This window comes from Sarcophilus harrisii, chromosome 5, assembly GCF_902635505.1.
Source record: "Sarcophilus harrisii chromosome 5, mSarHar1.11, whole genome shotgun sequence".
Taxonomy (NCBI): Eukaryota; Metazoa; Chordata; class Mammalia; order Dasyuromorphia; family Dasyuridae; genus Sarcophilus; species Sarcophilus harrisii.
Genome location: NC_045430.1, coordinates 14,262,507 through 14,284,841, shown reverse-complemented (window position 1 = coordinate 14,284,841; position 22,335 = coordinate 14,262,507). Strand labels below are relative to the sequence as shown.

Here is a 22,335-nt window from a genome sequence, read left to right as displayed (position 1 = left end):
TATTTTCAAAATACATTCCAAGATAGTTTTCAACATTCACCCTTACAAAACCTTGTGCTCCAAATTTTTCTCCCTCCTTGCCCCTACCTCCTCCCCTAGATGACAAGTTATCCAATATATGTTAAACATGCACAATTCTTCTCTCTATATTTCCACATTTATCATGCTACACAAGAAAAATCAGATTAAAAAAGAAAAAAACAAACAAACAACAAAAAAGGTGAAAAAATTGCATGGAATAAGAACAGCTGACATTTATAGAGACTTGCAGGGTATATAAAGCACTTCCTAGGCATCATCTCCTCACTTGAACCTCATGAAATATGTCAAGCAAGAATTATTATCCCCATTTTATAAAGAAGAAAACTGAGGTTAAGGAGCATATTTAGGGCTGCATCATAGTTGATCATCACATAATCTTGTTGTTGCCATGTACAATGTTCTCTTGGTTCTACTCACTTCACTTAATATCAATTCACGCAAGTCTCTCCAGACTTTTCTGAAATCATCCTGCAGATCGTTTCTTACAGAACAATAATATTCCATAATATTTATGTACCATAACTTATTCAGCCATTCCCTAACTGATGGACACCCACTCAGTTTCCAGTTCCTTGCCATCACAAAAAGGGCTGCCACAAACATTTTTGCACATGTGGGTCCTTTTGCAGGGACCATTTTGACACCTCTGCAGAAGACGTAAGTTCAAGTCCCATCAATGGTTTATGCTCTCTATGTGACCTTGGGTATATTCCTTAACTTCCTCAAGCCCCAAACAATTCTTTAAGATTCTAAATTTCAAAGAAAGTGCTAATCTAAATTGTTGATAGAGAAAGTTCCCAATCAGCAGCTCCTGGACAAAAAGGACAAAAACACGGGGATGATAATAGTATCTACCTCACATTGAGAACATCCACTGGGATAATGTATAAGAAAAGAAGTTCTCAAACATGGTTACATAGCTAGGACACATTGTAATTGGGATTTGAATCTGGATCCCATGACTCTAGGATTAGCATTTCTGCAGCTAGACCACATCTCTCTATCTTGTTCGTGAGGATTGTGAATCAGAAGCCTTCTTAACTGTCATGTTGGTATCCAGGTGTACCATTTGCCTTACCTAGTCAAGTAACCCTATCCCCAAAGGAAATGAGGTTAGTCTGCCATGACCTGTCATCCTGAATCCATGCTGGGTCTCAGTGACCACCACCACCATCAGACTTTTCATTATTTCATTTGTTTTTAGGAATTAGAATCAAGCTCACTTGCCTTTATCACAGTTAATACTTTAAGATAAGAACTCTACTATATGTCTATCAATAGGGTTAGACATTGGTTGGTTGTTGCCCTTTATTCTTTTTTTTCCCATTAATTTTTTTTTACTTTTTTATTATAGTTTTTTATATACAAAACATATGCATGGGTAATTTTTCGACACTGACCCTTGCAAAAACTTCTGTTCCAACTTTTCCCCTCCTCCCCTAGATGGCAGGCAGTCCCATACATGTTAAATATGTTAAAGTATATGTTAAATTGTTGTCCTTTATTCTCGAAGAGAACCAAAATGACTTCACAATGTTAGGGTTGAACTACAGTATATTCGACTATAGCAAGATGAGCTCGGAATGGGCTACAACAGGTCGGACACAAATGCTCCCTATGAACAATTGGGATGCTTCTCTAACTTTGCATATCTTGTGTTTCTTCTGAGTTCCTCCAATTCTGTTTCTCTCATAGAGTAGAGCATCTTCTCCGATAAGGGTATGTACGCCATGCTGGGTTGTCTATAAATGGGCGCACATTAGGTCACCTCAATTATTTACCATCTCCTTTTTAAGGTAGCCAACAACGGCTTGCCAATCAACTATAAGGCGCTCCAAACAGGCTCTTTAATTGCATAAAGATGCAAGACAACTTAGATAATGGCAATTAATGGTTTTCTAAATCTGCCCATCTAAACTCTTTAAGCATAGATAATGGATCTCTTACTGCTTCCTCACTTGAGTTTCAATTCCTCATTAACTATTTTTGTTCTATCTTTACCAGTTTGAAGGTTGTTCCCCTTGGTAGAGAAAACAGAAGCAAATTGAGAGTTGAGTAGCTCTCTCTTCTTTCCATCACTGTTCATTTTCATTATCTTGTATACCACAAACAGCAGTCCTATTTATTCTATGATCTTACACTTACTTCATGGAGGTTTTTTAAAATGTCCTTTTTCTTGCCTTACCAGTCATCAATTCTTTTCAATTCACTAATCACTCACTCTGTGTAAAGCATTGGGGATATAAAATGCCTTCCTTTGAGAGGTTTACATCCTCTCGATGTTCCACTCAGGTTGTGCTGAGTATTAGCACTCCAGATACTATTTTTTCCCCAGTAAAGTCATTTTTTTATTCTTTCTCCTACTCTAGCATCTATTTACTTTACTTATTATTGTTGTGGGCTGTGTCTGTAGGTCAATGAGCTCCCTTTACAGCCATATATATTTCACTGGATAGCTCCCGCTACCTTGGGATCATTTCTGTTTGTGCAATCAGGATTTTGTTCTCTGAGACCATCCCATGCCTCCTGAGTCAACTTCCCCCATCAAATTTGAGACCAGGGCACTCTCTGAGCTCTTGGAAATCTCTTTTCCTAAAATCGGGTGTCACTCTCTACCCGGATTCCCCTTTGTTGTCTGCCCAGGCTCGAGAAGGGAGAAGCCACTCCTTTGCAGGCTTCCTGTTATTGCTACCCTGGCAACCAGTTCCTACTTTGTGGTCAGAATAAGGCCCATAAAAGTAATTCAACTGGTTACTTCCTTTACCTTCTGAAAAAATGAATTTCCAATCAAAGCCAACCAGGCAATTTTAATGTTCGGTGTAAGAGAGATCCAGCAAATTCCTGGATAGCTGAAGTCCCCATAAATCTTATATCATGCCTACCATGACAAACTGACATACTGCTCAGACTCATCATTCATTTCCTCCCTTTGATCAGATGGTCTATAGCACTCTCTGATCACAATGTGGGTTGGGGTCCTTCATGTCATGAGACCAATCATTAGACTCTAGATCCAGAGCTGGAGAGGACCTCAGAGATTATATGATCTAATCACCTCATTTTACAGATGGGGAAACTGAGACCTAGAGAAATGACTTTTTTCAAAATCCCTCAGCAAAGTCAGGATTTGAACCCAGATTGTCTAGCTCCAAATCTTGAATTCAGGCCCTGTGATTCCAGGGCTTCCACCCCTGATTAATGAATTTCCCTATATGATTATAGATCCTTGATATACCCCTTCTTTTATCTGATCTAACCCCTTTTGTATAAGAGAGCACTTTCTATTGGCACTCATGAGCCATGTTCCACTAAGTCTTGGCGATAATTAGCCTGACTTTGGATTGCTTTGACATAAAGTCATTCTTTTATGAGAAAACTCCCTCTATGAATGCAAGTGGGTTCCTTCTCAGAAATTTACTGTCTTAAAGAATTACTTCAGGCAGTGAAGGCTTAGATAACTTGCCCAGGGTCACATGATCAAACTAAATCAGAGATGGGACTTGACACCAGTTTATTTTATACAGAAGGGCTATTCATTGTCACCAGCAAGAAAACAAGCATTTTCCTCTTCTGGGAAGCACCAGTGGTTAGCACCAAAATTCCTTACCATGATTCTTTCCTCTATTTATATCAGCCCTAGGGTAGGGTACGCAAAATGGGGAAGATTAAACCCTCAGAAATTTGCTTGTAATTGTGCGATCCAGAACATGTCAGCTATTTTCCCTGAGTCAATTTCTTCATCTATAAGATGGGAAAAATAATAACTTCTACCACATAAGGGTGTTGTGAGGTTTAAATGAAATAAAATACGTGAAGCATTTGACAAACCTTAAAGTGCTATATAAATGTCACCTTGTTGTTGTTTCAGTTGTTGTCATTATTATTTACTTGTAACGGAAATATCACAGGCTTTGTTTGGGGTCAGAAGGTCTGGGTTCAAATTTACTACCTGAAAAATCTTGGACATGTCACTTAACAACCAGTCTCAGTTCAATCATTTAGAAAATGAGGGGATTGGACTAGATGTCCTTTGAGGATATTTTCAGCTTATAAACTGTGATCCTATAATCCTTTTTTTTTCCTTTTTTTAAAAATATAAATCAATTATGACCAAAGCAGAACTAGAGATCATTACTGATCACAAAATAGAAAATTTCGATTATACCAAACTGAAAAGTTTTTGCACAAACAAAACTAATGCAGACAAGATTAGAAGGGAAGCAATAAACTGGGAAAATATTTTTACAGTCAAAGGTTCTGATAAAGGCCTCATTTCCAAAATATATAGAGAATTAACTCTAATTTATAAAAAATCAAGCCATTCTCCAATTGAAAAATGGTCAAAGGATATGAACAGACAATTCTCAGATGAAGAAATTGAAACTATTTCTAGTCATATGAAAAGATGCTCCAAGTCATTATTAATCAGAGAAATGCAAATTAAGACAACTCTAAGACACACCTGTCAGATTGGCTAAGATGACAGGAAAAAATAATGATGATTGTTGGAGGGGATGTGGGAAAACTGGGACATTGATGCATTGTTGGTGGAGTTGTGAACGAATCCAACCATTTTGGAGTAGTTTGGAACTATGCTCAAAAAGTTATCAAACTGTGCATACCCTTTGATCCAGCAGTGTTACTACTGGGATTATATCCCAAAGAGATCATAAAGAAGGGAAAGGGACCTGTATGTGCACGAATGTTTGTGGCAGCCCTTTTTGTAGTGGCTAGAAACTGGAAACTGAATGGATGTCCATCAGTTGGAGAATGGCTGAATAAATTGTGGTATATGAAAATTATGGAATATTACTGTTCTGTAAGAAATGACCAACAGGATGATTTCAGAAAGGCCTGGAGAGACTTACACGAACTGATGCTGAGTGAAATGAGCAGGACCAGGAGATCATTATATACTTCAACAACAATACTAGATGATGACCAGTTCTGATGGATCAGGCCATCCTCAGCAACGAGATCAACCAAATCATTTCTAATGGAGCAGTAATGAACTGAACTAGCTATACCCAGAAAAAGAACTCTGGGAGATGACTAAAAACCATTACATTGAATTCCCAATCCCTATATTTATGCACACCTGCATTTTTGATTTCCCTTCACAAGCTAATTGTACAATAATTCAGAGTCTGATTCTTTTTGTACAGCAAAATAATGTTTTGGTCATGTATACTTATTGTGTATCTAAGTTATATTTTAATATATTTAACATCTACTGGTCATCCTGCCATCTAGGGGAGGGGGAGGGGGTGGGGTAAGAGGTGAAAAATTGGAACAAGAGGTTTGGCAATTGTTAATCCTGTAAAGTTACCCATGTATATATCCTGTAAATAAAAGGCTATTAAATTTAAAAATATATATAAATCAAATGGGAGCAATTCTGGGGCAAATTACTATCATTATTATTCCTTTATTTTTAATATTCTGTAGATTAATGCGCAAGTGGATAAAAACTTCATTTTGTAGTTGAATTACAGCATTGGGCTGTTGGCTGATCTTGGGGAGGTAGATTTATTCAAAGTATTCTCTGGACAACTCCACTACTTATATTGGGCATTAGAGTATGCATTTCATTATTTTCCTTTGTAATCTCAATCTCCTGCTCCAGGTCACTCTATTTTGATTTTTTGTTGTTGTTGTTGCATGTACCTTGGAGATGATGCAAAGTAATATCTATGAAAAACATCGTTCTTAAATTTTAATCATTGATATCATTTGTGGGGAGGGGGGCTCTATGGGTAATAGTTCAATTTATAATAATGATCTTGGTTGAGTTGAATTTTGATTCAGTTCAATCATTTAGTGGTTGAGTTCTCCAGGCTGTTCTGAGATCTATATGGGAATTTGTCATCATCGTGATAATTATTATTTTTATTAGGGTAGGATAGGGACTGTATCTGTGATTTCAATCATATTGCAGATTCCCTGATGAGAAAACTCCCTCTCCCAAGACAAGTGGGCACCTCCTTTAAAAACCATTGCCTTTGAGAGTTGCCTGTGGTACTGAGAGGTTAAGCTGACTTACCCAGGATCACACCCCCCAGTCTGAGTCAATGATGAGATATGAACTCAGGTTTTCTAATTTTAAGGTTAGCTTTTTATTCACTTTGCTATACTGCCTTTCTAGTATTATTAAGGAACGTTCTTACCAGAGATTCATGATCTTTTCTTCAATATTTCAAAGACTGCATGATTTCATTGATGTGGTCCTCCCTCTAATTGCCATCAAATTGCCAATCTGGGAATGATCTGAATTCGTTAATTCTTAAGGCCAAAGTTACTTTTCTGCCAGACTCCAGCTTTCCAGTGAATGAGCCTCGTTGGGAGGATCCTTGAGAGACTGAAACATAACTCGTTGAATCCACACTCAATGCTTACACTCAGACCTTTGATCCATTGGTGGAATCTGTCAGAATAGGCTTTAAGAATAGATTTTTGAGAATCTTAAGGGACCTCCTAAGCAAGATGAGACATTTGAGAGGACTTTTAGTAATGGTCACGGGATCTACTCTATTCTACATCAAGGGTACCATCTGATATATCTCCCTATTGGGCTACTGATAAGGAACAGGAGGGAGACTTAAGCCTGAACTTGGAGAAGGAGCAGAAAGAATCCTAGGCAAAGAGCTAAGGGCAATATCCAACTCTCTGGGATTTCAGAAAATTCATTTCCCTCTGGATCTCAGTTTATCCACAATTACTACAATAGCTGAGGTTGGAATAAGGGTCTTTTTAGGTCCTTGGGGGATCAAATGATCTCTGGTATCAGGAACTTTTCTAGCTCTTTACATTTAAAGTGATTTGTGGACATCAGCTTATTCGTTGAGATATCCTATGAGGTAGCTGCTATTATTATTCAAATGGGGAAACTAAGATGAAGAAAAATATAGTGACTTGCCTATGTTGCCCAGTCAGTAATTTGTGTCTGACCTGTGGCAGAGCATTCCAAGCTTGTATTGGTCTGGTCAGCTACTGGAGGACATACTGCAACTCAACTTTTTATTGGTATCATTTTGGTGCTCTTTGAAAATAGAGAACAACCACCAGCCACGACCATCAGCAGATGTCTGAACCGGGATTTTAACTGGAGCTTCCCAACTCCAAGTTTAGGCATCTTTCTGGATTAACAGTAGATAGGTTCAAACCCAAATTCTGATTCTTACCATCTGTGTTACTGTGGGCCCCACGCTTTCCTTCCCTGGACCTCAGTTTCCTCATTTGCAAAATGAGGGATTAAAGTAGATGGACTGTGAAATCCCTTCTAGATCTAGATCTATGATTCTGTGATCCATACACCCAAGATTGTACAAGTAAATGTTTAACAGCCAGCTGTCCCTTGCAAGTCACACTTGGGCTTAACCTACATTGTTATCTTTTTTATCATTTTCTCTCCATCACTTTCTCAACAAAACAATAAATCAAACCCTGATTTGTAGCATTTGCCAATTTCTGAGGTAAATCCTCATAATGAAATTTAACAACCAGCACTCCATGACACAAGCCCTCTCTACCCTCCCTCTACTTATACCCCATTTACACCTTCATTTTCAGACCCACCGGAGCTGAATCAGATCGAAACCGAGGAGCTCCAGACAATCCAGTGGCATCGGAAACAGCTCCTGGAGGATATTCAGGTATGTGCCTTTGCCCCTACCCAAGGTTCAGCTTCTGATTGATGTCCAACCAGATGTGACCTGTAACTTCAGGCAGAGGCTTTAGCCAAATCTTCCTACTTCAAGAGAGAAGATGCTGATCACATCTTAGAAGCAAATTTCAACTCATTGTCAGTAATTCAAGCTGTCCCAACATGTAATGTATTACCTCAGTTGGTAGTGAGCTCCCCATCAGTGGAGGTTTTCAAGCAGAAGTTGGATGACCTTTTGATAGGGATATTGCAAGATATTCCAATTCAGAGAGGGTTTGGGCTATATAATCTCTGAAGTCTTTTCCAACTCTTAGTTCCAAGATGGAATAGACTAAACACCTTGTGGAAGAAACCTATTTCTCGTGTAGAAACTGTATTTCTGAATGAGTCAGGAACACTCGTGGTCCCCCTCTGGAAACCCAACAGGAGAAAGGCTGCTTGCCTTCTTTTCCAGTGCAACTTGGGGCAGATGTCTGAACTGGGTCCCTAATTCAAGTCTCTATCCAATGGGAGAGAATCCTTTTTGCCGCTCACTTTTCCCTCAAGGTACAGGACTCGTACTTTTGATGGACTGATGACAGAAGGATCTTCCTTGATGATGTATCAGCGCACATTTTTGGTTCAATCATTCTGGTTTACTGTTCCAACTCCAACCCTTTGCCCAGGCTGTTCCTGTAAAGCCTGCAATGCACATAGGGTGCAGGGGAGATGGAAACTAAAATAACCTAGAAAAGCCTTATAACCTGGTATATTGGTCTCCCTCAGACTTTCCCCTTCACTCTTAGTCTTGAATGAGATTGGCTCAAGCCCAACAGAAAACATTTATTAAATACCTACTGCCTACCGGGCACTGTATTAGGAGCTGAGGATTCAGAGAGAAAGGTAAATCGATCCTTTCCCTCAAAGATTTTATGTCTTAAGGGAAGGTAGAGAATTTCAGCATGTAGAAGTAAATGCAGAATACATACAAATGAAAATAATGTAGCATAAGAGAGAACAGGAGCAGTTAGAGAGTTTATCATAGATTTACTGTTGCTTTACCAGAAGGTGGTGCTGGAACTGAGTTTTATTTTTTTTTTTTCTGTTTTTGTTTTTATTCTTTTCTAATAATAAAAGCTTTTTATTTTTTCAAAATACATGCAAAGATAGTTTTCAACATTCACCCCTGCAAAACTTTGTTTTCCATTTTTTTCTTCCTTTCTCTCTCTCCCCCCATCCCCTAGACAGCAAGCAATCCAATATAGATTAAACATATACAGTTCTTCTAAACATATTTCCACATTTATCATGCTTTACAAAAAAAGATCAAAAAGGAAAAAAAAATGAGAAAGAAAAAAACAAGCAAACAAGTAACAATAACAACAACCAAAGGTGAAAATACTGTTGTGATCCACATTTAGTTCCCATAGTCCTCTCTCTCTGGATGCAGCTGGTTTTCTCCATCACAAGTCTATTAAAATTGGCCTGAATCACCTCAGTATTGAGAAGAGCCATGTCCATCACAGTTGATGATCACAAAATCTAGTTATTCTCTTAGTTCTACTCACTTCACTCAGCATCAGTTCATCTAAGTCTCTCCAGGTCTTTCTAAAATCATCCTGCTGATTGTTTCTTATAGAACAATTATTCTCCATCACATTCATATCCCATAACTTATTCAGCCATTCTCCAATTCCAGCAGCATCCACTCAGCTTCCGGTTCCTTGATACTACCACAAAAAGGGCTGCCATAAACATTTTTGCACATGTGGGTTTTTTCCCTCTTTAATGATCTCTTTGGGATACAGACCAATAGAGACACTGCTGGATCAAAGGGTATGCACAGTTTGATAACCCTTTGGGCATAGTGGAACTGAATTTTAAAGGAAACATTCTAAAAAGCGGAGGTGAAAAGGGAAGGTGAGCCAGGCAGGAGGGACAACCATACAATGGCTTGGAGTTGGGAAACTGGGCATCGTGTTCAAAGCAGATCAGTATGACTGAGTCTCAGTATGCGTGGAAGGGAATAGTGAAGAACCCGAAAGGGCAAAACTCTACTAGGAACCTCTGGGGATTCTGGGAGGGATGATTTCAATGCCAAACTGAGCCCTTGATCCTCCCAGTTGGAGCAAAGCTTGCTCCCTGACCACTGTCTAACTCCATTTTTTTCTCTTTGCCCTTGTTTCCTGCAGAAGCTAAAGGAGGAAATTGCAGAAGTGTTTGCCCAGATTGACTGCTTCGAAAGTGCAGAAGAGAGGTGAGGGGTGAGGAGGGGAAAGGGGAGGGGAGTGCAGAACTTTGAGGTTTGGGCATTAAAATAATAATTCACATAGAGATTAGGAACTAGGTTTGTTTTTATTTCTCCTGGGGGAAATAATTTGAGATTGATGACAGTGCAAAAGGCAAAGAGAAAAAGATATAGCCTCATCTTCCCATGAGGGTCAAAAGGGATCACCCCAGTACAGGCTGAGAACCTTGACAACAGAACCAATAAGGAAGGATACCCAAGAAGGGGAAAATGTCCAACAGTTCCTCCAGAAGGGAATGGGGAAGGAAGGAACGAGGAAACTGACACCCACAGGGATCAGATCGAGCCAGAAAGGGACATCCCTGAAAGCAGAGGGAGGGATTCTGTAGCAGAAGGGGAGACTGAGAGTCTGACAATTCCCTGTTCTGCTTACAGTCGCCAGGTCCAGAAGGAGAAAGAACTATGCATCGGCAGGAAGAAATTCAACATGGATCCCGGGAAGGTAAACGTTAAAAGGGGACAAATCAGGGGCTACTGAGAAGGATGGCTCCATCTCTGGGTAGTGTCCAGCCGAGCTCAGCAGGGAGAAAATCTCTACAGAAAATCTCTACAGAGAATTCAGACTCTACCATCCAAAGGCCCAGAATCAGTTTCCATATTGAGCAAGTGTAGAAATTGGAGAGAGCATCCCACAATAGAATAAGTAAATTTTCAGGCTGGACCAAGAGCAATAATTTTTGTGTGTTTGGGGAAAATGGAGGAGAAGCCCTTGATTTCATCTTTTTGGGGAACAAATTGGGAAACTCCCTCCATTGATGTAGATCTGGGGGTGGTCAGTTCTGGAAGTGGATGGAGTGCCTAGTGGATCTGGAGAAAGGGTCCTGAGTTCAAATCTATTCTCAGGCACCTAGTAGCTGTGTGACCCTGGGTGAGCCACTTACTGCCTCTTAATTTCTCATCTGTAAAATTGTGATAATAATAGCATCAATTTCCCAGAGTAGTTATAAAGTGTTTAGCACAGTGCCTGACACATAGTAAATCTATATAAATCACCTGTAATTTCTAGCCATGGAGAATTTCCTGAGGCAACCGAGACTAGTCTCCTATCTTCACTTCCTTAGAATAACCATAATATTTTTTCTATTCCTCCACCAAAGTCCTCCCTCAATGGGCTCATCATGGTGTTAAGATGGCCCCTGAGGCTCCTGAGGGTGGGGCTTCAAGGAGATCTAGGTGATGACTGCCATGTTGAGTATCAAGGTCAAGATCAGAACAACTCATCCCCAACTTTGGGAGCAGGGGGATAACTCCCTGAAACCATCCACTAAGGCCCTGGAGGGTTGCAATCTGTGCCCCACTGATGAAGTCTCAGATTCCCCCAAGAAGAAAGACAATCACCATTCCTCTGGAACTTTCTAAAGCCTGTAGTGGGCTTTATTCAGAATAGCCCTGTGAGGCAAGAAGCAGAAATCTTCATTTTACAGATCATAAAATCTTAGATTTTGAACTGGAAGGGACGATCTATTTTAATATCCCCTCTTGACAGATGGGGAAACTGAGACTTAGAGAGGTGACTTACCTAAGTGAAATTCACAGATAATGAATCTCACATTATGAATCATAAATCCCAGGCTGGAAGAAACCTTAGAGGCTATTTAGCCTAATCTTCCCATTTGACAGATGGAGAAACTAAGGCTTCAGGATGTGAAAGCCCCAAGGAAGAATTAAGGAGAAGGAGGAAATTCCAGATTTGGGGAGCTTAGGGAGGAGTGGGAAAGCCTACTTTGAGAAGGCTGGACAGACCTTCAGGATGAAACTAGTCTATCACACCTGGAGAAGAAGGCAAGATCCGATGTCGGGAGATGCCTCAGCCTGCCCCAGGTCAGAGCAGCTCAGAGTAGGGATGCTCTGGGACTGTCTTTGGGTCCCAGCTACAGCCACATCCCTGCTCTGCCGGCGTGGCTTTTATCTCATCAAGAAGATCTGGAGCGCCTGTGGATAAAGACAATTCCACTCCACAAACATGCTTTCATCCTCTTCCTCTCTTTCTCCTCTTCTTGCAGCTTCCTCCTCCTCCTCCTCTGGTAGATCATGATAGCATCAAAGTGAGCTTGGTTTCTTTGTGGCTGTTCCATCTGAGCACAAATCTTGTCAACCTTCTACCTGGAAAGTTTAAATCAATAATATTTAGCATTTTTATATCATCCACTGGCACCCTGTTAAACACTTTGTAAATATTCTCTCATTTAGTTCTCATAACAAGCCTGTGAGATAGGTGCTATTATTATCCTAATTTTACAGATGAGGAAACTGAGGTAGACATCAGTTAAGTGACTTGTATAAAGTCATATAGTGAATAAGTGAATGAGGTGGAATTTGAACTCAGATATTACTGACTTCTGACTTGGGGCTCTTACCCACTCACACCATTCAATCAGTCTTTTTCTTTTCTTTTGTTTCTTTTTTATTTTATTTGGTGAGGCAATCAGGCTTGAGTGCTTTGTCCAGGGTCACACAGCTAGTGAGTTTTAATTGTCTGAGGATGGATTTGAACACAGGTCCTGCTAAAAGCAGTATTGTATCTCCTGTGTCACCTAACCATCCCCTATCCCCATCCCCAAGTGGTCTTTTTTCAGTATGAAGAATAGCAAAATGTTTTCTAAGACCCAAAAGTTGGGAGAAGCTTGGCTGGACCACAGAGTGACAATTTTTTTTTCAGCCAGGGCAATCCTCAAAGACCATAAAATAATATTAATTTTATTATTACTTGCTTGTGTTTTAAATTGGTGATGTAGGCTTGCAATTTCATCATGCAAGGAGGAAAGGGCAGGTTTTCACTTTTCCGATTATCTATATTCTTAGAGAACTGCCTGGGATCTAAGAAACTGTCTTGACCTGATTCAAAGATCCACTTCCTTTTTATTATTAAAACTTTTTATTTTCAACACATACGCACCAATACTTTTTCAACATTGACCCTTGCATAGCCTTGTGTTCCGAATTTTCCCCTCTTTCCCCCACCTCCTCCCCTAGATGGCAAGCAATCCAATATATGTTATAAATGTTAAAATATATGTTAAATATTTAACATGTATTGGTCTATCTGCCATCTAGGGGAGGGGGTGGGGGGAAGGAGGGGAAAAGTTGGAACAGAAGGTTTTGCAAGGAAAATTTCCTTGCTAAAAAATTACCCATGCATATATATGGTAAGTAAAAAACTATAATAAAAAACTTAAATATATATATATATATATATATGTTAAATCCAATATATGTAAATATATTTGTACAATTATTTAGCTGCACAAGAAAAATCAATTCAAAAAAATGAGTAAGAAAACAAAATGAAGCAAACAACAACAAAAAGAGTAAGAATGTTAAGTTGTGAACCTCACTCAGTTCCCACAGTCCTCTCTCTGGGTGTAGATGGTCTCTTCTTCCCAAGATCATTGGAACTATCCTGCATCATCTCATTGTTGGAAAGAGTCATGTCCATCAGAATTGAAGATCCATTTCTTGATAGATTGATAGCCTCCTGATTGGTCTCCCTGCCTCAACTTTCTTCCCATTCCAGTTCATCCTTCATTTGGTGTTTTTTTTTAATCATTTCCCTACTGAGCCACTCCTATGCTGACCTAATGAGTCTAAACTAAAACAAATACTCCTCTGATCAGCTTTTAAGAGTCTAAATCATCTGACCTCAGCCAATTCTCCAGCCTTAGTGACATTCCCAATCTCTTGTATACTGTGATCCGGTCAAACTGGCTTTCTCTCTTTCTTACTCATGCTACTCAATCTCCCATCTCCATGCTTTTACATTGTCCATCCCCAATACTTTATATAAATATTTATTACCTTTAGATTTTTTTTTGCTAAGGTAATTGGAGTTAAATGACTTGCCCAGGGTCATACAACCAGGGAGTGTTAAGTGTCTGAGGCCAGATTTAAACTCAGCTCCTCCTGACTTCAGATTTATACTGTTTATAATTTAATTTATTATCTTTAGAGTGTTTAGAATTTTATATATACTCTGTTCCCTAATTAACATGGAAACTCCTTGTCAGGAGGGATCATTTTATCCTTTGTACTTGAATTCCCAATAAGTAGTACAGTGCCTGACACATAATAGGCACTTGATATATCATTGTTGGGTGATTGCTAGGTAACTCTGCTGATGATTTCACTAATTATTAATAAATAATAGTCTCATTTCTTACCAAATATTGCTCCCTAATAATCCTGAGAGATGAAGTATAGGGCAATGATCATTAATCCTATTTTAAAAAGGAGAAAACTGAGTCATAAAAAAGCGAATTGACTTGTTCAACTGTCCGACAGCTACTAAGCATCAGAGCTGATTCTTAAGCTCAGGTTTCCTAACTTCTAGTCTAGCATCCTTTTCTCTCTGAAACTAAACCAACTTTGTTGTCCTGAGGTCAAAAGTACAAGAAAGAAATTTCCAAAAACTCAGAGCTGTCCCCAAGGTGGAATAAACTTCCCCTGGAAGCAGTGATCTCCCCATCACTGGAATTCTTCCCTCAAAGGCAAGGACCACATCATTCATTCATTCATTCATTCATTCAACAAGCATTTCTTTGCTAGGTGCTAGGATTACAAAGATGAAGATGGCCAAGTCTGCCTTCAGGAAACTTGCACTCTACTAAAACGTGGTACCTTGCTCTTTAGATTGGGAGTTTTGAAAGAGTGGAGATGTCTTCAATATATATCCCAGAAGCTCTCTGGTGGGTTCCTGGTCCATATCAGGGCTGTTGGACAGATGGATGGCTACTACCCTCCTCCTTACTGTCTCTTCTCTTTGTCATTCATAGGGGATCCAGTATCTTATCGAACACAAGCTTCTCTCCTCCAATACAGAGGAAATCGCTCAGTTTCTATATAAAGGAGAGGGACTCAACAAGACAGCCATCGGGGACTACCTGGGGGAAAGGTGAGCACGTCTCCACTGGCCATCCCTAGGCTTAGTGGGAAAAGCAGCAGCCACACTTCCATGGAACTTTCAGCATTTGTATAACCCTTTAAACCATTTCTATAGGTGATCACAGGGAAGGGATTAATTTTATAAACAGAGAGACTGAGAACAGAACAGTATGACTTGGCCAAGATCACATGGCAAGTCAGTAGAGATGTCAAACACACATAAAGTTCTTTTAAAAAAATTTATATCAGGATCTCTTGACCCCCAATTGTAACCTTCTTTAGTACAAAGATACAAGATAGAATGAGTTCCCTTAAAAAAAAAGATAGAATGAGAAAGAAACTTCCAAGTATTTAGAATTATCTCAAGGTGTAATGAGCTTCCTCTGGAAGTAATAATCTCCCCATCCCTGGAGTTCTTCCAGCAAAGGAAATGACTACATGATTCATGTATCCATTCAACAAGCATTTATTAAGCACTTACTATATATTAATCACTATACTAGTAGCTGAGGATGCTTAGACAAAATGGAATAGTCCATGTCCTTGAGAAACTTTCCTTATAGATTTGGATAGATTTATAGATTTGGAGCCAGAAGGGAATTTCAAACCTCTTACTTTACAGATGGAAGAAACAGGGAGTTTGAATTTAGGTCTTTCTGACTCCAAACCCAGTATCCCTAACCACAACTCTTCAATTTAATTGACCAAACATTTATTCCTTAAGGACCTACAATCTGCAGAAAATTCAGGAAAATATCAAGTTGAAGACACAAGATAAATCGATATGTCAGTGAATAATGAGAGCAGAGTCTGATCCTTCCTCTTTTCCTTCCCTAGGGATCCATTCAACCTCAAGATCCTTCAGGCCTTTGTGGACTTGCATGAATTCGCCAACCTCCACCTAGTGCAGGCACTGAGGTGAGTGCGATCATAGGGAGAAGTAAGGAATTGTTGAAGAAATGAGAAATATTGACTCCTTGCTCACTCTGGCCAAGAACCATATTAAGAGCTGGGGATGTGAATGTAAGCAGCCATCCTTCCCCTCAAAGGGACTGCATTCTAATAGGGAAAGACAGCACATGGAGGGCAGTGGTGGTCAGAGCCTTGTGTTTTGGGGCAAAAAAGTAGAAGAGAATGGTTGTCGATGCTATGGGACAGTTTAGAGAAGCTTGAGCTCCCTGTGTGATCCAGAGGGCAGCAGATGGCCCCGAATCACAAAGAAGGAACATCATGGATCCAACCAACAATGGCAAAGAGGGCAAGTTCATGAGGTATCCTGCATTGCATGGAAGGGCTTAGAGAAAGAATCAAGGAAAAAGGAATAACACTTCATCAATCTGAAGGGACCTTACAACCCATCTAGATCATTTACATTCACTTCACAGAGGAAGAAACTGAGGTTAAGAAAGATCAAGTGACTTACAAATGTTATACAGGCAGTGTGAGAAGCAGGATTTGAATCTGGAGCCTCTGAATCCAGAGAGCCTTTCCATGGCCTCCCTGCTCCAAATAGCCTTTATTCAGGAGAGAAAATGTATATTTATTGGCAATAATATTAGCAATAATAGCATATATCCATATATATGTACTCTATCCAGGAAATAAAATTTACATTTATCAATAGCAATAATAATAGCATATATATTCATACATGTGTGTGTGTGAATATATCTATACAATCTTTGTTCTGAAGAAAAGATTTCTACTTGTTAACAATAATAATAATTAGCCTATATCTATGTCCATATATATACACATACATATATATATACATACACTCTTTATTCTTTATTATACTTATTAATAACAATAATAATAGCATATATAACCATATGTATGAGCTTGTACATATAATCTATACAATCTTTATTCTGAAGAGAAAATTTCTACTTGTTAACAACAATAATAATAATCTATTTCTCTCTCTATATATATATACATACTCTTTATTTAGGAGATAAAATTTATACTTATTAATAATAATAATAGCATATACCCATATAAATATTCTTTACTGAGGAGAGAAATGTCTCCTTATTAACAAAAATAACAATAGCATATATTCATATATATATATATATACATGCACTATTCAAAAGATAATATTTGTAATTATAAATAGCAATAATAGTGTATATATATCCATACATATACACTCTTTATTGAGGAGAGAAAATTTTTACCTATTAACAATAATTATAATAATAACACACATATATAATCTTTATGAGGAAATTTCTACTTATTAACAACAACAATAATAGTATACATATCCATGCATATATACATTATTGGAGAGAAAGTTTCAATTTATTAACAATAATAATAGTATTTATAATAAAATATAGCATACATATCCACACACATATAGATATATATTCTTTATTCAGGAGATAAAAATTATGCTAATTGACAATACTAATAGAATATATATTCACATATACATATATTATTTAGGAGATAAAACTTATACTTTTGACAATAATAATAGTTTACCTATAATTATATTACATCTATATTGCTTTAATGTTTGCAAAGTACTTTACAAACATTATCTCATTTTATCCTCACAACAATCCTAGAAAGTAGGAAGAAAGGAAATAAATACTTACTATGTGGTAGGCACTGGGCTAAACACTTTATAAATAGCTCATATAAACCTCACGACAGCCTTTGGATGTAGATGCTATGGTTTGCTGCTTATATTTATATCCACGTTTTAAAAATGAGAAAACTGAGATAGACAGAAATTAGGTGACCTGCTCAGGGTCTCACAGCTTGTAAGTATTTGAGACTGGATTTGAACTCGGGTCTGTCCTGACTCCAGATCCAGTGTTCTGTGTACTCTGGTACTACGTAGCTGGGGGGGTGATACACTATAAAGGTTTGAGGAATTCTGGAGAAGGGAAGAATTGCTGAGCTGGGGGAACCTTTAGAACAGAGAATGTCAGAGCTGAGAGAAAAATCTTAGAATAGGGAAAGTCAGAATATCAGAGATGGAAGGAACTTTAGAAACCCAGAAGTCAAGTTTCCCCATTTCACAGAAAAAAGAAACTGAGCCCAAATGACCTTAGGAAGGAATGGATTTTAAGGTTGACCTTGAAGGCCAAGTGAGAGATGGAAGGAGGACTGGGTAGGGGTAGAGGTTCCAACTGCCAACAGCTCCTGTGGGTGAGAAACATCTTTCTCTGGGAGCTCCCAGCCCTGACTCTTTCTACTCCTACCAGACAGTTTTTGTGGAGCTTCAGGCTTCCTGGGGAGGCCCAGAAAATCGATCGGATGATGGAGAGCTTTGCAGCACGCTATTGTCTCTGCAATCCTGATGTCTTTCAATCTACAGGTAAGAGGATTTTATTCTTTATTGGGCCCAGGGAGGAAAAGGGACAGAAGCAGCCAGCGTCCATGTGAAGTGATACAACAGGCAGGGCATGGAGCCTGAAGTCAGAAAAGCCTCAGATCCTAGCTGTGTGACCCTGGGCAAGTATTTAACTTGTCTACCTCAGTTTCCTCCTCTGTAAAATAGGGATGATAATCTCAACATAGTCGTTGCAAGGATCCAATGAGATAATTATTATAAAGCTCTTAGCACAAAGTCTAGCATTATATAAGCATTAGTTTTTATTAAATGAGCTATTATTTATAAAGAGCTTTGTAAACCTTCAAGTACTATAGAAATGTGATTCTTTATTAAATTTTTCTATGTTATTACTCTTCAGTGTGTGGGCTTCTCAATGTGGAAATGTCCTCCATTTGTTGTGATATTCAAAGGAGATCATTCACATAAAACACCTTGTCAGCCTAAGTGATAGAAGCTATCGTTTTTACAATGCTCTAATTTTTCAAAGCATTTTCTCCCAAACAGCCCCTTAAAACAGGCAGTCCAGACACTTTTTTCTGATAAGGAACCTGAAATGACGTGCCCAGAATCACACAGCTGCCTCGCCAGGTTGTTTGTAAATCATATATTGGGATAGAAGAGGGAATAATTAGCCTTTCTAGCCCTGGCCCCCATGAAGACCTTGTGTAGCTGTAGACAAGGCTTCCTTGATGTCCTAAAGAATAGATGTAGCACGCTACACCCCAGGATTTTGACCATTCTCTTTTCCCATCCCACCTGTTCAGATACTTGCTATGTCCTGTCCTTCTCCATCATCATGCTCAACACCAGTTTGCACAACCCCAACGTCCGGGACAAACCCCCCTTCGAACGATTTGTGTCCATGAACCGAGGAATCAATAATGGCAGAGACCTTCCTGAGGAGCTCTTGAAGGTACCGACTTCCCACCCTCTCCTCCCTTCCCCAGCCTCATCATTCCTGGGGCCACTGAGAACCTCCATTCTCTCCTGGCCCCCTAGGGCAGTGCTGTCAAACTCACTCCTTGACTTAGAAAAGCACAAGTTAACATTAGATTTGTTGCATTTATTTTGCTAAATATTTCCTGATCCCATTTCAATCTGGTTTTTCCTGCATTTGGGGAACACTGTGGCCCAGCTGTGCCCTAAGAGAATGGGAGTCTGAAGGCTGGCTTTCAGATCCTTGCTCTAATAATACTGACAATATGTGTGACCTTGAATCTCGTCTTCAGGGAAAAGCGTCATGGATCTATAGATTCTAAAGGCAAACCAATATGTACCCTTCCTTTTATTCAATTCAGTAATAACAATTCAGATTTGTATAATGCTTTAAGTTTGCTCATTTTGCTTTCTGATATATATTGTTGGAGCTAGGAGGAACCTTAGAACATGAAATGTCAGAGCTGGGAGGACACTTAGAACATGGAATGTCAGAGCTGGGAAGACTCTTAGAACATGGAATATCAGAGCTGGGAGGATTCTAAGAGCATGGAATATTAGAACTGAAGGATTTTTAGAAGAGGGAATGTTAAGCTAGGAGGGCTCTTAGAACAAGGAACGTCAGTGCTGAGAGAAGTCTTAAAGCGGGGAATATTTGGCTCTAACATCCTAGGAGAGGTGGCTCGGTACCAGAGATGTCACTAGATTTGTAGTCAGCAGGCGTAAGCTTGATTATATCCCCTGCTATTTATTACTGTGGGATTTGGGGTGAGACTCTTTGGGCCCCAGTTTCCAATCACTCCAGTATCTCTGCCAAGAAAACTCCAAATGGTGTCATGTAGTCGGACCTCAATGCTCCTAAACAATAACCCTTCCTCTCTGTGAATTCATCAATCCTGAGTCTCTACACCTGCCAATGAGGGGTGTTAATTCCTGCACAATTTGCCTGGAGGAGTCACTTAAAGAAATATGTTTTGTCATCTAGAGAGCCCCCAAAAGATGAAATTTTGAGCCTATTTCTGATTACAGCAGCATCTGTTCCCCCAAAGACCTTACTCAGCCTCTGCTTGTTGGCTTTCTCCAGAATCATTCCTTCTGTAAATAATAAATAACTTGCTGCATTATTAGAGAACTTTTAGTGGATTTTAACTTAAGTCCATTGTCTTCATTAAGATTCCAAATAGTCCCTGGAGTTAAACAGGACAGGGATTATTAACATTCCCATTTTATGGATGAGGGAATCAATCAGTCCATCAACAAGCACTTATAAAGCACCTGCTGTATACCAGCTACTACATTAGGCACTGTGGAAACAAAGGATGAAATAGTTGCTTTCATCAAGAAGCTACCTTCTAAGAGAATCAGGAAGGAATTTTAAAATTATCTATCCTCTACACCCACCCCCTCCCGCCATTTTGTAGGTGAGAAAACAGAGACCCAAAAAAGGAAGGGGATTTTTTTTTAAAGTCACACATATAGGAAATGGTAGAACTCAAGACATCTGTCTCCAGTGTGGTGCTATTCCCTCCAATACTGGGGAACTAGGATGTTCAGACGTCCAAATAACTCATGGAGGTCATGCAGTTCGCTGATTCCCTAACCCAGGGCTGAATCTCCTCAGCCTTTCAGCCCCTTGACATGGGGTAACAGTCCCAGCTGCAGGTACAGCCTGAAAAGATCTGCAAAGAACTTGCTTGACATTTCTGAGCTCATCTGGTGCTTACAAAAAACCCCACAGAGACATACTGCAGCTCCCTCTCCCCCCATTGTCCAGATGAGCAAAGTCAAGCTCAGATGAATGAACAGTGATGCACCAGTATCAGACAGGTACCCAGCTGAAGTCACAGCTTGGACCTCCTGATTTCTGCACTGCTCTGGACCAGTGCTCTGCACTGCTCCTTCCCTCTTCCTGCCCTGGCCTCTTGCTGTTTTTTCTTACTCCAGCTCATGATTTCTCTCTGGATGTCTCCAAAGGTGGGATTTTGCCATGTTTACTGCCAGAAATATCTAGTCTTTGCTTGATTAAATCTGAGTCTGATCTAATGTGTCCTAGGGGGAAAATGTGTGTGAGGGATGTAGAGTTTTTGCTAAATTCATTATGAATTCAACTCCAGCCTCCTAAGGAGGGGGATGTCTATGTATTTGGAGGGGGAAAGGGGACAGGTTTGGAAAGGGCTGCAATATTTGTAGGTATTCTTTAAGCCTGGGTCAGGACTATGTTCCTTAGACCCCCCTTTTCCCTTCCCATCAATTTCAGCTTGGCGCCAGAAGAAAAATGGATGGAGGTTTCCAGGAGGCAAATTTCAATCCAGGGAAAGAAATAGCTTTTTAACTCAGAGCAATGTAGCAGTAGAATGAGCTGCCTGGAAAAGAAGAGAGATCTTTACTAGAGGTCTCTGCAGAAAGGCTGGATGGCCATTTTTTTTTTCAGGGACACCAGAGATAGGATTTTTATTTAGATATCAGTTGGATTCAATAGGCTGCGAAATCCCTGTAACTGAGATTCCAGATAGCATTTAGTCTAGTTTGAGTTAATTTTCCCAGGATCCCCTAAAAGTGAAACATAAATGTTCTATGGGTGACTTCACATTCAATAACCCAATATAAAGTTTATCACTAAATGTGTATAACCCATCTCAGGAAGAGAGGAAAACATAGAATTTGGGACTCAAAACTTAAAAAATAATTTTTAATTGTTTTAACATGTAATTGGGTAAAAAATAAAATATGGTAAAAGAAAAAAAACCAGTATCACCTTGGAGCTGGAAGAGAGGATAGCCAATTTAGCCCCCTGCTTTTACAGATGAGAAAACTGAGACCAGGGAAAATAAAATGATCTGTGACTCCTAATTTAACACTATGTTTACCACCATACCATTCTCAGGGCCATAAACTTACTTGTTCCAACCTTCTTCTTACCCTATCCTTAACCCAATACTTTTCCATCACTAAAATACTAAGGAAGTCCAGCATCATTCACCAGAAATGAGTTAGAGGGTCTGTGAATTTCTTTTTAAAATATTTTGATAAATCTTTTTCAATAGAACTGGCTTCCCTTGTATTCCTGTCTATTTTATTTTATACCTTTAAAAATATGATTCTGAGAAGAGTTCCATATGACTTAGAACCCCTGGCATATAGAATGATGTCCCAGATGGTGAAGGAAGGGGA

The 22,335-nt window shown here is 39.2% G+C and overlaps 1 protein-coding gene across 3 annotated transcripts in view; it reads left to right on the top strand.

Annotated features, from left to right (window-relative positions):
- The window catches only part of CYTH4 (cytohesin 4), a 42,164-nt gene that overhangs the window by 6,564 nt on the left and 13,265 nt on the right, over positions 1 to 22,335 (top strand). For all 3 annotated transcript variants that reach the window (XR_004229948.1, XM_023504458.2, XM_012550660.3), the window contains exons 2-8: positions 7,612 to 7,694; positions 9,877 to 9,941; positions 10,368 to 10,434; positions 14,762 to 14,880; positions 15,708 to 15,788; positions 18,098 to 18,210; positions 18,993 to 19,141. Coding sequence is in view for 2 of the 3 variants with exons in the window: in XM_023504458.2 (XP_023360226.1) it covers positions 7,612 to 7,694; positions 9,877 to 9,941; positions 10,368 to 10,434; positions 14,762 to 14,880; positions 15,708 to 15,788; positions 18,098 to 18,210; positions 18,993 to 19,141 (677 nt within the window). In the remaining variant the exon portion in view is untranslated. The remainder of the gene's footprint in view (positions 1 to 7,611; positions 7,695 to 9,876; positions 9,942 to 10,367; positions 10,435 to 14,761; positions 14,881 to 15,707; positions 15,789 to 18,097; positions 18,211 to 18,992; positions 19,142 to 22,335) is intronic.